The following is a 15,985-nucleotide window of genomic DNA, read 5'->3' as shown; positions in this document are numbered from 1 at the left end:
AGAATGTAATGACAAATTACCACATGTTAATTGGGTAATATCGTACGAATTGTTATGGTATCTCGCAATCAAAAAAGTTAGTTTTCGAAACTACATGCTTCCTATAAAAGATTCATCCCACAGGCTAAAGCAAGCTACACTCAAATCTCCTTATAACGTAACGGGATATAACGAATAATAGATATAGCGAAAGAAATGAAATTACCCTTCAAAGGTCTATTGTGAACCGTGCATTTTAAACCTTGTTGTAACGAAGTAAAATTGACTGGTAAATGGATATAACGAACCCAGTCTATCGAAAAAAAAAAAAAAAAAAAAACGACCGTAGTGTGTTAAGTCTATAGTTTTCTGCGGAGTTTGACGCTCGTTCAGCGCGGCTCTTTCAAAACTCCCGCACCGACCTTACAGTCACGCCACATGCGGCCGAGCGAGCCCTCCTCCTCACACAGCCAGCAGAGAGGATTGAGGAAGTGCTCAGCAGGTCACATGACCGAGAAGCAGCGCCGCGGTGCAATCCGATTTCCCTCTCACTTATAAGAACACACGATGGGGAAGCTTCAGAAGACTTACATTTATTCACAAATCAGAGGGCATTCGTCAATAATTGAAATAATCGATGATGCCCGTCTGCACACCTTTGCTTTGCAGCGGGTTAATAAATTTCGCAGATAGTTTGCAAAGCATAGTAGCACGCGGCTAAGTCCAGAGCCAACACTCTCTAAAGACAACAGCAACGACTGCGTCTCCGCTGCTGCCCTCTGCACCGAGAAAGAACGACTCTTTGCAACAGCTTTTTTTTTTTTACCTCTCTGCGCGCGGCCTTGAAAGGAGAAGGGTCTCTACGTGCAGAGACGGAAAAGGGAGAAGCGTGGCACAGGCGCGTCCCAGATTGGCATTTGAGAGAGAGCCAACAATCCGCCACAGTCTTTTCTTTCCTTTTTTTTTTTCCCTTCTTCATGCGCAGCGTTGAGAGGTGCTGCCGCAGGATTGGGCATGGTGCTGAGAGCATTTTTGGAGTGCGGTATGTTCGAATTGACCATCACAAGTGCTTGTGCGTTCGAAATACAAAGATTTTTTGCCCATTGGAATACACATAGTTTTGACGGGACCGCAGCAAGAGTTCGAATGAACCAGAAGTTCGAATGAATGAGATTCGAGTGTGTTTATTTTTCGTCGCACGCGTGGTCGCATAGCAGTACACCGGGCCGCGAGGCGGTTTTCTTCTTTGCATGCTTATAGGTGTGTGCCCATCTTAGCATACATTGCCACAAACTGTTATCGATATAATGAAGTAATGGATATAACGAAATAATTGTGGCTCTCCTTCAACTTCATTCTAACGAAGTTTGAGTGTAGGTAATAAAAGCATGTAGTTACTCAATTCCGCTGTCAAATTCTGTTGAATTCCTGCTCGTACACCGCAGTTTCCGAGGTGCTGCTGTAATTATTTGATGAATCATTGGTGCACAAAGTGGAGCTTTCCTAATCGGAGCTGTTGTTGTCGAGTAGTGGAAGCAGTGTTGCTTGATTTGCAGAGTCGTCTATGTCTGCCATTACAACCAAAACTCTCGTCTACCGGCAATGCCCCCGGCAAGTGAGCCACGTCAAGTTTTCGTTCACTCCGCTGATTTTGGTGGAGTAACGTACTGCATGGTAGACAAAGAAAGTGCTTAACACCGCAAACGACAGGAGGGGGATAGAAGAGACGAGAACAGAGTGCTCTGTTCTCCTCTTCTATCCCCTCCTGTCGTTTGCGCTGTTAAGCACTTTCTTCGTCTACCATGCAGCACCAACCAGCCCAATCAAGCACCAATGCAAAAAATGGCAAATGGTGTTGAACCCAAGCAAAACAGTTTTTATGCCGATTACAAGAAAAACCAAGCCTCTGTTATTTCGTTACGTCATAAATGACGAACCACTCTGCGGTGTGTCAGAATATAAATACCTGGGTGTTTACGTCACAGATAGCTTGAACTGGAACCGCCATATAGATTATATCTGTGATAAATCGCAAAAAAAGCTTTGGATGCTTCATCGGAGGCTTGGTGACGCGACTCCTGAAGTAAAACTCAAAGCATATAAAACCACAGTACTTCCGTTGCTGGAATATGCATGCCCGATATGGAAGCCTTATACGCAAAATAATATCGCTACATGTGAACAGGTTCAAAATAGAGCCTTAAGATTTATTTTTAATTCCTACCGTAGAACGCAGTACGTAACAAGTCTAAGAACTAGGGCTCATATTCTTACATTGCACGAAAGAATGGATATTAACAGCATGAAATTCTTTTTTCAGATATTCCACGGTATCTACAAAACAGAGATAACAAAAATTTTCACTCTAGACACGTCGCATTCGCGGACAAAGCACACCAAACACATTAAACCTCTGAAGCATAACGCAAAATCTTTCAAGAATTCTTTTATTGTATCCGCTACTGACACATGGAATAAGTTGCGGAATGACGTTGTACTGTGTAACAATGTTAGATTTCGAATGTGCGTTTCAAATGTTGAACTGAGCTGTGATAAGGCACTCACTTGCTCGCCTGTGTTCTGCCGTGTTATGCGGCAGGGTGTGCATTGAATGTTGGATATTTATTTATTTTTTTTGCATTGCTTTTGCTTTCATTGTGTCAAATTGTAAGATGTTCCACTTTTGCGTTGACTTTTGAAATTTGTGTGCCCAGATTAGCAACTCCTGTTTTGGCATGTATGCTAACAGTATGAATAAAATAAAACAAAATAAAAAAATCTAGGTCGCACGACACGGCGATACCGGAAGAACTATGCATCCGCACAAAATTGAGAAGGCCTTCTTCAATAGCAGGACACTTGTATTAACAAGCACGCATTCTTCTGCTTTCTCGCGTACCGATCGCACCGTTCATCACGTTAAAGTGCGTTCCCTTGAAGTGTTTTGCGGCAGCACATTTCCCGTTTTCTTCGACGAAATTTAGAAACATTGAGCTTCAATTTCGCCGTATATATAATTACTGTAGCACATCACAAGGGAAGGACCAAACGTGTTGGCCGGATGGCAAAACCTAAACGTCTGAAATTGACCATGCGTGCATTACAGCGCAAACGCTGACAACGAGGGGAACAGTTGGCGCGGCAGGCCCTCGCACGCCTCGGATACAGAAAGACGTTCATGCGGTGGTAGAGATTCGGAAATACGGGGAACCAAACGCTAGAGAAGTTCTGGCGACCCGTCAACAGGTTTGTGTTCGGGTGTGGTATTCTAGGGACCCTAGTACGGGGGAACTCGTCGAAAGAAGCAACTTTGCACTTGTAGCTTGTTTGATTGCGCTTTCTGCTCGGCGCGACGCGCATCAGGCCAAAACATCGAAAGGTCCAAAGGTGTGTATGCCGGCGAGCTGGCTCGGGAAAGTCGGGAAGCGCGAAATATGCGAGTAGATATTTTTTTTTCTTGAAAAGCTGGCAAAATTTAAGGGGTGCACAAATTATGAGCGTAAATACGGTAAATAGCTTTACAGAGTGACTCCCCCTCTCAATTCAGTCTGAATTTCTCACTGGAATGCTTGACTTCCACCCTCGCTCTGTTATTCCAACACATTTGCTTCAACAGGAGCTGAAGAACTGGCCATTGGAATGCAACATCGGGCGATTGCACAACTTCAGAGCTCATTCAATAGAAAATCAAACTACATAAGAAAGAAAACTAGTTCTCATTTACAACAGATTGGGTAATGTATCTGTGAACAGCGTGGAATGTCATGAAAGCGACAAATCGAACCACCGATGACGGGCTATCAATGTTGATGGGCCGCTACCAATGCTGTGAATTTGGCAATTTATATTGCTCTTATAGCGTATGCCCTGTAAATGGAACTTTCATGTGTAAACGTTCATTCATTCTGTTTTTTTGCCAATGTATTTCATGAAATAATAGATGCTGTAGTTCTTTCGGCATAAAAGATATAGCTTAATGTATTTTTCCCTGCAATAAGAAGAGGTGAACTTGGGTGGATGACCTACTGAAGGCATTGCCGTAGTGCTGTGTCACACAAGAGGAGGGCTTCTCTGGTCTGTGTTAGAACTGCTGCAATGATTGCAATTTAATCCTTGTTGTGCAGCCATCACCCAAGAAGCGATGTATTATCTCGGACAGCAGCTCGGAGGAAGAGTTTCATCCAGGCCAAGATGACTTCGAAAGTGATTCTGACTCAATTAGCAGTGGTTTGGATGAGGACACAATTTCAGACCCGGCACCCGAGTCACCAGAACAAGTGAGTTACTCCTTTTCCAGGCCTACTGGAAGTGCACTAACATCATCTGTCTATACCACGTAGCAGAACATGTGCCAAATGCTTCTCATGGAAATGCTTAAATGTACTGATCTTCTTTTTCGGCTAAAACAGTGGTGGCCAAAAGTATAGTAGAGCAGCTTTTGTAGAGGGCCACTGCTTCGTTGCTGTTCAACTTCACAATTTCTGCAGGTTTATTTTGTATGTGATATGATAGAATCTTTTGAAGGTGAAAACTTCAGTGCAAACTAGAACGGGCTGCAAAGAGATGCAACAAGCGCAAGCACTGTGCTTGTTTCATCCTTTCTTTGTGGTCTGTTCTGGTGTGCGATGAAGTTTTTAGCATGAAAAAATTATGTACTAACTAGACCTAGATGAAGTTTCATTGATGCGGAAATTTCGTGCCAGCAATTCAGTAGCATGCTCTTCAGGGCATTTATTTTCAGTAGGTTCTCATCAAATTAGGTCACACTGAGTACAACCAAATTAATAATTGCAAAAGAAATGCAAGTAACTAACTGTTTTGCAAATAATAAGCCTTTAAAGTAGAGTGGCAGAGCAACCAATTCTCTGGTTTCTTCGTAGTAGAAATTCATCAAGAACTCCTGAATTACTTCATCTTTAAAATAGCAGAACCATCTACAAACAATTGCAAAAGTTGACGACAACGAACAAAAAGCAGGCACAAAAACCTATCTGTGCATGCCCAGAAGACGATGCCTATCGCATAGTTGTCTGCATGAGAGATAACTTTTCTATAACTGATCGGATTTGTTGTTTATGGTTTGCTTATACGTGTGCTGCCGCTATTATCAGTGTGTTATTGAATGCATTTTCCCATTCTTGTACCTGTATAAAACTGCAGATCGTTGCATTTACACTCTTAACAGTGTAATAGAGAGAGATTAGATAGTGAAGAGTTTTTGTTTGGCAATCTCGATTGTTCCCTTTTTCTGTGGTTAACACTACAGCATGTCTGCCCTATGTGGCTGCCTGGGCTTGCGCAGATAAGATTGCATGCATATTTGCTTTTCTGACTGTGTGTGGCTTTTCAGAGGTTGGTGTTAGTGTTGCCTTCACTTCTCTTGTGTCCGTGTTTGCAAGTTAAGTTTAGATTTTTCTTTTGAATTCAGTGGAACAAATGTTTCAGTGATATGTCTGTCTGAGATGAGGTGAAGAAGAACAAAAATGTTTGATTTTCTTTGTGCATGGTGCATACCACGGAGCAAGAAATACAGGAAGGGAAACTTCGGGCCAGCGCTAGCGCGAGCGTGCACTGCAAAAATGTCACCCTGGGAGAGGAGGTTGGCGAACTGTTGTTTTCTGTCGCGGTCTCTGCTGGCGCCGGGGCGTCGTCGGCTGCATCTCACACTGGCTGCTCGCGCTACGTTGCCATGTGGCGCAAAAAAGAAAGAAAATGCTTTTAGTTAGAACTGTTTGCGTTAGAAAGGTAAAGCCCGATTAAAGCATCCTATTTCTAATATTCCTTATTATTCATATTAGGTATACAATGCTATTGTATTGAATGGAAGGAACAAACTGACCCATTGAATCCAGATAGCAGATGATCTGATGATGCGGCGCTGCGGCTTCGCATTTTGTAAGTTTTTCGTTATAACAAAAGGCGACATTTTTTTTAGTTTAATAACATTCGCCATAAAAAATGGTGAACAGAGCATGTCATGCACAACTGGTGTTCGTTATAGAAATTTAATCACATTTCTTTCATCACCTTTCAACAGACGTGAATTGACGAAGTAAGGTATGTGCTGGCTTTGAGAAACAGCACGTCGTAAGTTCGGAAGTTCCTGCGCTGCAGATTCGTTACATACGTTGACTCTGTAAGAGGTCGCCGATAATCGACACGGGGCGCCAATGTTTTGTCCCGAACTGCAACAGTGGATATAAGTCCCGCGCTGAAAAATTTGCACCTTCAAAGCTCGAGCTGACCCTGAACGCTTGCAGGAAGGGGTAAGAGTTATAGGCCGGGTGAATCGCGATCTCACAACATTCGCGATCTACCGTACATTTGTGAGAAGCATTTCCCCAGTGAAATGTTGAGCAGGCGCTAATGCTACGCTGAGCTTGAAGGTGCGGTCATTCTCGACCATTTGAAGAAGCCAACGTTGGTGCATGGGGCAGTTCTTTGCATTTTCCCAGAAGTTTCGCTGCACTTGCATTCAGCGAAAAAACCCAGAGTAAACCGGAATGTACTTCAAACTGCCGATGAAAGCAGCCCCAAAAGAGTGAAGGCGGATAGTGTGCATCAAAATTCAGTAGCCACCAGCAACCAGAGTAACAGCCTTCAAACAAATACAAACTTCAAGGTGAGCTCCATTGCCCAAGAGGGGTTCACGTCTGAGTGTTTGAGTACATTGCGCATGAACCCTCCTCCACACCTGAGCTACAATTCAACTACTTCTGATGATGAAGATGTGCCGATGCTGAAATTAGAGGCGGGAACTCCTGCCCCGACAGCAAACTGGTTCTAGCAGTTGTCCAGTGAACATCACATAGCAATGCCAAACCCTGCATGGAACCACCACTACGGAAGTGTTGATGGTGTCGAATGCTTTTCTTTTGTGCATATGATGAAAGCGTCAGAGTCGTCTGCCACATTCGTATTCAAAATCCTGGAATTGATGCCGTCCCACGAGGGCAGTGAGGGATATACAGCAACAAAATGGGTTCTGGGTTGCGAAGTGAGCCGTTTAGTAGTGGAAGTACCATGTGAAGCCCAGTGGACCAGAAATATTATTGGCATGCTTTGGGAATTTTATCACCAAGTCGTTTGTCGTGGAGATCCTGCGAGAAAAAAGTTTCCAGACATCCTGTCAGAATGTGCCTCTTGTGACCAGACAGGGGCCTGGAGGCACAACAGCTGCCTTGTTCTTCTGAATGGTTCACAGAGACAATGCTCACAATGCAAAACAATGGCCAACACGTTGCATATTCACAAGAAACGAAAAGAAAGCAAAAAAGGTAAGACATCTGTCAGGTCTTGTGTTAGCGGTCTCAGTATGCTATACAGGTCGATAGTAGAGGTAGTTGGGAAGCAACGAGATGCGTTGTATCACAAGACAAAAAAATTTATGAAAAGAACTAAAATATTGAAAGCCTCGCTTGAAATGAGCATGGAGAAACTCAAATTCCTCGCAGACACGCAAGTTTTGGATCTTGCTAAAGAAGCCGGCTTTCCCGAGAACCCCTGCATGCTTTTGGCATAGTGTTTAGCAGCGGCAAAGGTCTCCGCGAAACGGGGAAGATGGTACACGGATGACTGGCTTCTCCTATGCCTACTTCTAAATATACGCACACCATCTGTCGGCAGATTTTTGAGAGAACAAAATATCTTGCCATTGCCCTGCGTGAAGACAATCGGAAAATACATTTCCAACGTAGGAATGAAGTGTGGCTTCGAAGATTTTTTCGTCGCCCTGAAAGAGAAACTGGGGCCCAAATCGAACTCCCAAAAGCACGGAATGCTGCATTTCGACGAGATGCAGGTTTGAGAACGGAAGTGTGTCAATTCCAAGACACTTATCTACGCCGGATTTGTGGAGCACGGTCAGGGAGTTGACTGTGCTAAATGTAGTGCAAGTGGCCTGGCCAATCATGCGCTAGTCTTCATGTTTAATCCGTTTGAAGAGAGCTATACTCAACCAAGCGGCATGTTTCTGTCCTGTGGTTCAATGAAGAGATCAGTGCTAAGCCTGTTGGTGCTGCAGGCCTTCATACTTCTAGAGAAGGAAGGTGTGCTCGTCAATGGGATTGTTTGCGATGGAGCGAGCACAAACAGAAAGATGTGGACAAAACTCGGCATAAATGAAAAACTCGGTTCAAGAAAGAACTCGTTTGAACACTCATTGAACGACTCAAGGAAGGTGTATGTCTTCTTGGACGTGCCACACCTCGTGAAGTGCGTTCATAACACGCTCCTGAAGCAGCGTTCTCTGAGAGTGAATGGTAAGTGGGTGCACTGTTCTTGCTATGTTGATGTCTACAAAAAGGATTGCATGAATGCAGGAGGCTTAAAGGTTGCCCTGAAGTCACATGTCACCATATACTATATCCATCACATATGGAGCTCATGCGTGTCAATCTGGCCACTCAATTATTCAGCTGATCGATGGCCTCCTCATTTAAATACTACACTGAAGTAGGTGTATTGCACACGAACACTACTGAAGGCACTATTGCGTTCATCCAGCAGATGAACGACGTCTTCGACGCAATGAACAGGCGTCATCCTTAAGAGGGTCTGCGTATGGGATGCAAAGATTATTAGAGTGCATCGCGAATTCCCTGAAGTCGCTCGACGACTGGTATTAGGAAGTTTGCTGTGGACCTATTTCCAAAGGCATGTTTCTGGCTCTATCAACTGCAGAAAGCCTTCGAGGCACCATGCTGTCGATGCTAGAACTATCGGAGAACCTGCTGAACCAGTGTGGATTTAAGTACATCTTAACCGACAAAAGAAACCAAGATCTCTTAAAAGATTTTTCGGTAAAGCTCGACAGGCTGGCTGTGAAAACGGCTATCTGAGTATGCCATCGTTCCTGCAGGGTGATCGGATGCTCACAGTGTACAGTTTGTTGAAAGCACCAAAGCTGGGAAACTGAGGTACGAGAGCACGAATATTTCTTCGTTTAGGGCTGTTTTTATGGCGAAAGACAGCGGCGAGTCACACCTCACAGAGTTGAAAGGGAAGCTGGATGGTTTTGTGGAAACTGATGAGTGGGAATGAGAAGACTACAAAGACCTCTTGAAAGAGAGTGAGAGTAGTATCGAAGTTGTGGATGCAGTTTTGTACTACGTCATTGGCTTCTTAACACGGAAACTGACAAAAATGTTTCCTTGTGAAAAATGCAGGCAGTCTCTGACTGTAGAATCTCTGACCATGAAAAAAGCCTCCATCATCATCTGCAAAATAAGAGGTGGCCTCATTCACCCCAACAAACGTTTGTTACAGATACTTTGCTGCGCAGAGGACTACTTTGCAAATCGTATAGAAGATCATGACATCTTCTGGGCTACAATCGACCATGTTTTGGATACCTTAAAATTCACGTTTCTCTGTGAATAATGCGCACGCAAAAATCCTTTTCTACTACATCGGCATATGAATGCGACAACACTGCATGAACGAAGTGCGGGATAAGGACCACACGGCAGCATCAAAAAAAGAACTCTCCAGGCTTTGCAAAGACTAGGTCTCGGAAAGCGACGTGTGTCCGCAGCACTTTCTTGCTCTGGGGTCCGCACTTCAAAGGAAGGAACTGATAGAAGAATGAATATGTGGTCTTCACAGGCCTTTCAGAATGAATTCTGGTGTATCTGTGGTGTCTTTTTCGTCTTTCCTTGTTTGTAGCAGCTAACAAAAATCATGAAGTCCCAAAACAAAACAAGTGTCAGAAAAGCATAGACCGATCAGAACGACTTTTTTTTTTTCTGTAATATGCATCAACCCCCGCCATTCCCGCTTGTAGGCAGGCTACATCATACGACATTTGTTTCGTACTGATAGCATGTAGCACGCTGATGCACCACAAATAAAGCCTTTAGTCTATAGCATGCGAAGTTGAATAGATTGAAGAAAACTGAAATCGTAAGGGAAACAGACGGATTCGTGAATTAAAGTGAAGCTCTCAAGGGATTATTGACAGTTTCATAATAAAAAAAAAGTGGCGTTCAAGCAGCGAACACAAGAGTGCGAGCAGACAAGAGCGAGCTCGATGCTTCCCGTGCCGGCCCGGCAGTCCAGCCGCACTTCTGTAGGTGGCGCTGTCACGTCTGCCGCCGCTTCCCATAGTGACACTATCGTGGCGAGAAATAAGCCGAGTTCCCCCTCCTGTCTATTTTTCCTCCATGGTGCATACCCAGTAGAGTCATGTTGATATGAATGTCTTGAGGGCACACAAAACAGCTGTATTACAACAAGCGGACTTACACAAGCCAAATTATGTGCTGAAATTTCATGCGAAAGTTCAGTACTACTTAATTTTTACTTATCAGTTCTTTTTCTATCACATTATCCCTGTAAGAAGAGCACCAAAAAGTGCAGTGATATTGACACTGTGAATGAAGCCAAACGATTGTGTTTTGCTTTGACATCTGCAATGCTTAATCTATGCAGTATTAAAATGCGTTTGCTGACAGCACACTTGGCACTCCTAAAAGTAACTTCTTTAGTATGGATGGTGAAGAACACATTCAGAATCACGCAAAAGTATGGAACTTCATGGAGCCATTGTTCTTAATTCTGGCTTGAGTCCTTCGGAATTTTAGCTCTCTCTTGAGATCATGTGTATATGGCCTTGTTGTGTTGCTGCTGCTTATGCAGAGCCCCCCTCGCAAGCGGCCTGCCTCGAAGTTGCCTGCAGTCACCCCCAAGGTAGGTTGGTGTGGATGTTTTGAGGTCGCTTTTATGTTGCTTCCCTAATCTCAAACTTCTGCGTTGGAGGTCTTTTGAATGCCGTACTTGCATGCTTGGCATTCTAGCTAGCAGTGTGGGATTGTGAAGCTGATCTGGCCCTCGTCGCCCCTGCAATAAAAGGCGCTAGAGCAGGAAAGGAGGCAGGGTTATTCAGTTGGTTCATCAAGTGTAGTCAAATCTTGCATGACACTGTCACCCAGACTTTTACTGACAATACGTGAACATCAATATTGTAACGGAAGCCTGGGAGTGTGTAGAATGCAGAAGAAGAGCAGTGGAGCCAGCGCCAAGACAGTGTGGCTAGGTGAACCTGACTGGTCTTGACAAGCAGTTGCGCTCTTTCTGCTTCTATGTCATTTCATTTCATTTGTAAATAAACCAATTTTTGCCATCACAGCTTGGTGGAGGTGCGGGGTACATTGCTCTGGAGGACTCAGCTGTACCGATTTTGTGAAGGAACAGACTCTTGGCTGGCTTGCTATTACAGGTACCAAACATGCAGAGCACAGGCAGGAGTAGAAGGGCTGAGCCATTTGTGCCACACTGCGCCAAACCGCTTCTGCTGTACCACCCTGCTTTAAAACGCATTATTACGCAGAAACTTCTCACAGGCGGTCTTTGGAGCCATCATGTACCATCGTCCGTGATGTGGCAAGGCGTATCATCATTAACATCATCACCCGACACGTTGAAACAAGCAGACTCGCCTGAAGGACGAAGCAGTAAATGCTCTAGCAACAAATCGGAATGTTGTACATTACTGCAAGTACGTCACACCACAAAACTCTGGGATACGATCTCTGCATACTATGCGCCGCTATCAGCGGGCACATGGCAACAGACAACACTGAGTCAAGCTGTGTGGCTCTTGCATTTCCCGCTAATGCCATTTGTCGCAGTGGCGATTTGTGCAATATTTGACTGCCGCACGAGAAGTTAATATCATATTTACTCGCGTAATGAACGCACTCGGGTAATAAACGCACCCCCAACTTCAGTCATTAAAATCTGTTTTTTTTTCCCGCCGCGTAATAAAATGCACCCTCTACATTTACCCGATGCAGTCCCACTAACCGAAACCTGGCGTCTCCTCATCCATTGGATTTCTTTCATTTTTTATTACCTTGTAGACCCCCCTCAACCACCTCAGCTCGCTCCATCCTCGCCTTCGCCCGCTGCTGCACAAGCATATTGCTTTTCTCTCTATCTGTGCGCAGCACGTCCCTCGTCTTATCTACATTCACTTGATGCAGTCCCTTTAACCGAAACCTGGCGCCTCCTCAACCATTGGACTTCTTCCACTTTTTATTACTTCGTAGACCCCCCTCAACTACCTTAGCTCACTCCATCCTCGTCTTCGCCTGCTGTTGCCCAAGCCTATTGCTTTTCTTTCTATCTGTGCGCAGCAGGTCCCCTGTCTTATCTGTGAGCCACAGCAGGGTTCACCAGGGTGGGAGTGTAGAGACATCACAGCTGGTACGCACACAGTGAGCGAAGGTCACCAAACTGCCCTCACCAGCAGACGAAGGTCGCTTCCTGCGAACCCCCTCCACCCCTTTCTTTTTTAGCCTACTTTCTTTTTTCTTCACTCTAACTGTCCCTTCGTTCCCCTGTGAGAGTATCAGTTGAGGTGTCCTCACATAAGAAACAGTTATTGTGCACTCCACACCCCTTTTTCTTACCTTTCCACCTCTTTCTAAAAAAATCACCCCCCCCCCCCCCTCAAAGAAAAAAAAATCGCAACCACGTGCACCCAATTTTCGCGCGACAACAGCAGTATTTGCTGTCGCGAAGGGTCATTCGTCGCTATCACGTCACTATTACGTCGCTGGTTTCTGGAAAACGAGAAAAAATCACTTGTCGTCTAGAGAAGATGGTGACGATTTCTGCAACATGGTAGCAGCCCCGATTCTCGCTTCGCTTGTTATCTAGGCATACAGGCACTTTTCATGTAGGTGTGAGCTGGTGGCCATATTTTGTCGTTAATCTTGTTGTCAACAGTTCGTTTTGATGCTTCGGGGGTAGCTTGCTGCTATGTTGGTTACTTGCTACTACGACCTTGTGCTTGCTACAATGTTAACGGTGTCGTCACGGTCGTCGCACGAGGTTGCCGGGAAGTTGGGAAAGTGCGTCGTAGCGTCATAGCGCACGCACGTTTTTGGGCACCCCTCGAGATCACAGCGGATACCACTGTTGTAGTTAAACGGTTGCCAGAAAAGATAGCCGCAAATCGTTTTCATGGCGTGCACGGGCGGCCCGGGGACAGCTTGCTGAAGATAGCGCCATCAACCACCGAAGATGCGTAAAGTGCAACAAAGAAGCTGTTTCCAAAAATTGTGCGTGTATGAAAAAAATTGCAAAAGGCTAAGCGACCTAACTTTACCGCATTTTTCGCTCCTCCCGAAAAAGTTTTTAAAAAATTTACCCCGCGTAATAAACGCACCCCATAACTTTGCTCTGATTTTTCGAGAAAAAAAGTGTGTTCATTACGCGAGTAAATACGGTATGCATGAGATAAAAAGGGCCAAAAGCAGGGACGTACTCTTTGCCAACGGAGATCACAAACTCGTGCAACTGCACGAGAGAGCTGTCAAAAAAGCGGGGTACATGGCTCATCCGTGCATGAAGAGGATGTATCTCAAGACTGAACAACGTACGTTGCTTCATAACTGGCAAGTTTAGGTTTGTAAACTTCATGCGATGTTGTGTCGCCCATTACGTGGGACACCATGGACGGAGTTTCCCTTTAAATGCTGCTGGCTGCGTAATGTCCTGAACGATTCTCCTTCATCATATGTGCAATGCAAACGATCAAAACACGTACTCTACGCCAAACGATCGGCCACATGCATGTGTCTGTCACTGAGCTGTATGTGCTCCGTGTGCTCAGTAATGTTGGACGGAAGATAGGGATTCGGAGTGGGAGGCAGGAGCTATCGTTTCCTCCCCCCCAAAGCACCCTCTCTTAAGTTCTTGTCGTCCACCTTCTCTGATGAATTAGGACAAATAAGAGGTACCACTGTGATCAGACATTAACAGTATTCATGCTCTAATAGAGTGCTTGTGCTACTAAAAACAAAGTAGTCAGGACCCCATCCCCCCTCTTTGCTGTTACTTCAGGTGACCGCCCTCCCTAAAATGAGTGGCTGGATCTTCTCATGTATACGAAGTGAGGCTATCAGCTAACTCTTTTGGATCCAATCTTGCGTAATTCGATCTTCAAAACGCTGGGGCTACATGGGATTGTGGCGGCTCCATGAAACAAAGCAGTTTCCTGATATTTGCCTAGAAAGCAGGCGCGTTAGCGCCAGTGACCGCACCGTTTGGTCGGAGTGTCAGAATTTAATTCCAAAATGTTTTGCTGTGGTGGGATCAAGACCAGGACTGTACAATAAAAGGTTATCTCAAGCAAAATTAGGTCTCATTGCATCACTGATAAGTGACAGCACCACGGTTAGACATTTAACAATGCAAAACTTTGTTTATCACCGAGCCGCTAAAATGCTGCATTCACACATTTAATACAGTTAAACCTGGATATAACGAAATTGATAAATTCTCGCAAAAATTTGTTAGAAAGAGTATTTCGTTATATGCAGGTTCACTACGAAAATTCGGAAAAGAAACACGCAAATTAAACAAAAGGGGTACTGAAGGCAGGGCTAACCCAAAGCACTTACTTTACAGTAAAAAACTGCAATAATATTGTGATAGCAATTATATGGACACTCTCAGCAGGCTTTTGCTGTCGCCGCCATGTTTCGTAACAAGTTCAAATCGACAACACGCCCTCATGCATCGGAACTTTCACGAGCGGGTAAAAGCGCGCGAGCGCTGCTGAAGCAGAGATCAAATGAGTCGGCCAGTCCTTACCGACTGGAAGGTGCATAACATCTCTCGCGTGTTAGAACTGCCATCGAATGCTCAAACAGAAAGTAAACCACCTGTCTTAAACGAGAATAAAGATCGCGGGGGGGGGGGGGGGGGGCAGATCGCTCGAGTAGCAATAATGAACTTGGATTTTATGGGTGGTCGCGATCGCTGCACGCTTGCTATCTCGGCGAGTATCAGTGCGGTTTCAACGCGAAGGGACTGTGTGAAAAGAGCGAAGTGATCTTTGTGCGCCCAGTTCCGATCAGTCAAAAGCGTGCGATTCTTCCACCCCCCACCCCCTTTCGAACGATAAGCGCCCGAACGCGGGTGTTTTTATTTTTTTTTGAGTTTTCACACACACACACACACATATATATATATATATATATATATATATATATATATATATATATATATATATATATATATATATATATATACATACACATATTGAGTGAATGAAGGCGGCGGCGGCAAAAAAAAAAAAAAAAGAAACGGCCAAGACTGTCTATATACATAATTGCTATCACAAAAAAAAAAAAAAAAAAAAAAAGCTGAACGCCGCAGGGCGACACACCATGCTCGCGCAGTGAAACTATGCAGGTGCGCACGGCATTGAAAACGAAATGTAAACGACACAGAGACACACAGATATGGCGGAAAATTATTAGGTAAAGCTCCCTCCACATGCAGTGCAGCCCCACATATGTGACGCTAACTAAAAGCGTGGCACTACCAACGCGCAAAAGTAGTTTTTTTTTTTTTTTTTTTTTTTTGAGTGGGAGGGGCGGCACAGTTGCTCATGCGACTGCGGCGGAGCGAACGGGTGCATTGCCTGCTCGTAGGGTGCAGGCCCGACTCACGCTGAAGATGCATGCTCGTAGCGAAATGCCAAAATACGGAGCAAAATTTTGAGAATGTCCGTGGGGAAAATTCGTCATATCAGGGCTGTCTCACGCAGCTGCTTTATTACATAGAGGTCGCAAATACATGTGCTTCTACGGAGCAACGGCGGGGAACAGAAAAAATTCGATATATTGAGGAATTCGTTATATGGAGGTTTGTTATAAGCAGGTTTAACTGCACTTCTCATGTTTGTGATGACACCAAGTGCACTTTATGATGTGTTTCAACTATAAAGTGGCAACTACACCGAAATGATCGTGGCGAGTGGAGGGTACGACGACGATACACAACACACTCGGCAAGTGCACGAGCTGATCTTATTGCAGTGCTTATACTGCTGAAGCAAGACCAAATGTGTCTATCATGCTACGCAAGTGTACAAGCAGTTAAGGGGACTGGGTGAGCAAGAATATTGAAAAAAACATTTCTTTCTTTACATTATATGAAATTTGCAGCCTTTTATGAACCAGAATCAGTCATTTGTTTGTACCAGTGT

The 15,985-nt window shown here is 44.6% G+C and overlaps 1 protein-coding gene across 2 annotated transcripts in view; it reads left to right on the top strand.

The window, feature by feature from the left end:
- LOC119160937 (DNA mismatch repair protein Msh6) overlaps positions 1-15,985 on the top strand; it is a 619,403-nt gene that overhangs the window by 61,236 nt on the left and 542,182 nt on the right. For both annotated transcript variants that reach the window (XM_075880344.1, XM_037413220.2), the window contains exons 5-6: positions 4,104-4,256; positions 10,618-10,668. In XM_075880344.1, the coding sequence (XP_075736459.1) occupies positions 4,104-4,256; positions 10,618-10,668 (204 nt within the window). The remainder of the gene's footprint in view (positions 1-4,103; positions 4,257-10,617; positions 10,669-15,985) is intronic.

The sequence above is a fragment of the Rhipicephalus microplus genome, chromosome X (assembly GCF_043290135.1).
Source record: "Rhipicephalus microplus isolate Deutch F79 chromosome X, USDA_Rmic, whole genome shotgun sequence".
NCBI classification, from domain to species: Eukaryota; Metazoa; Arthropoda; class Arachnida; order Ixodida; family Ixodidae; genus Rhipicephalus; species Rhipicephalus microplus.
The sequence above is the reverse complement of the archived record's forward strand: the minus strand, read 5'-3'. Positions and strand labels throughout refer to the sequence as shown.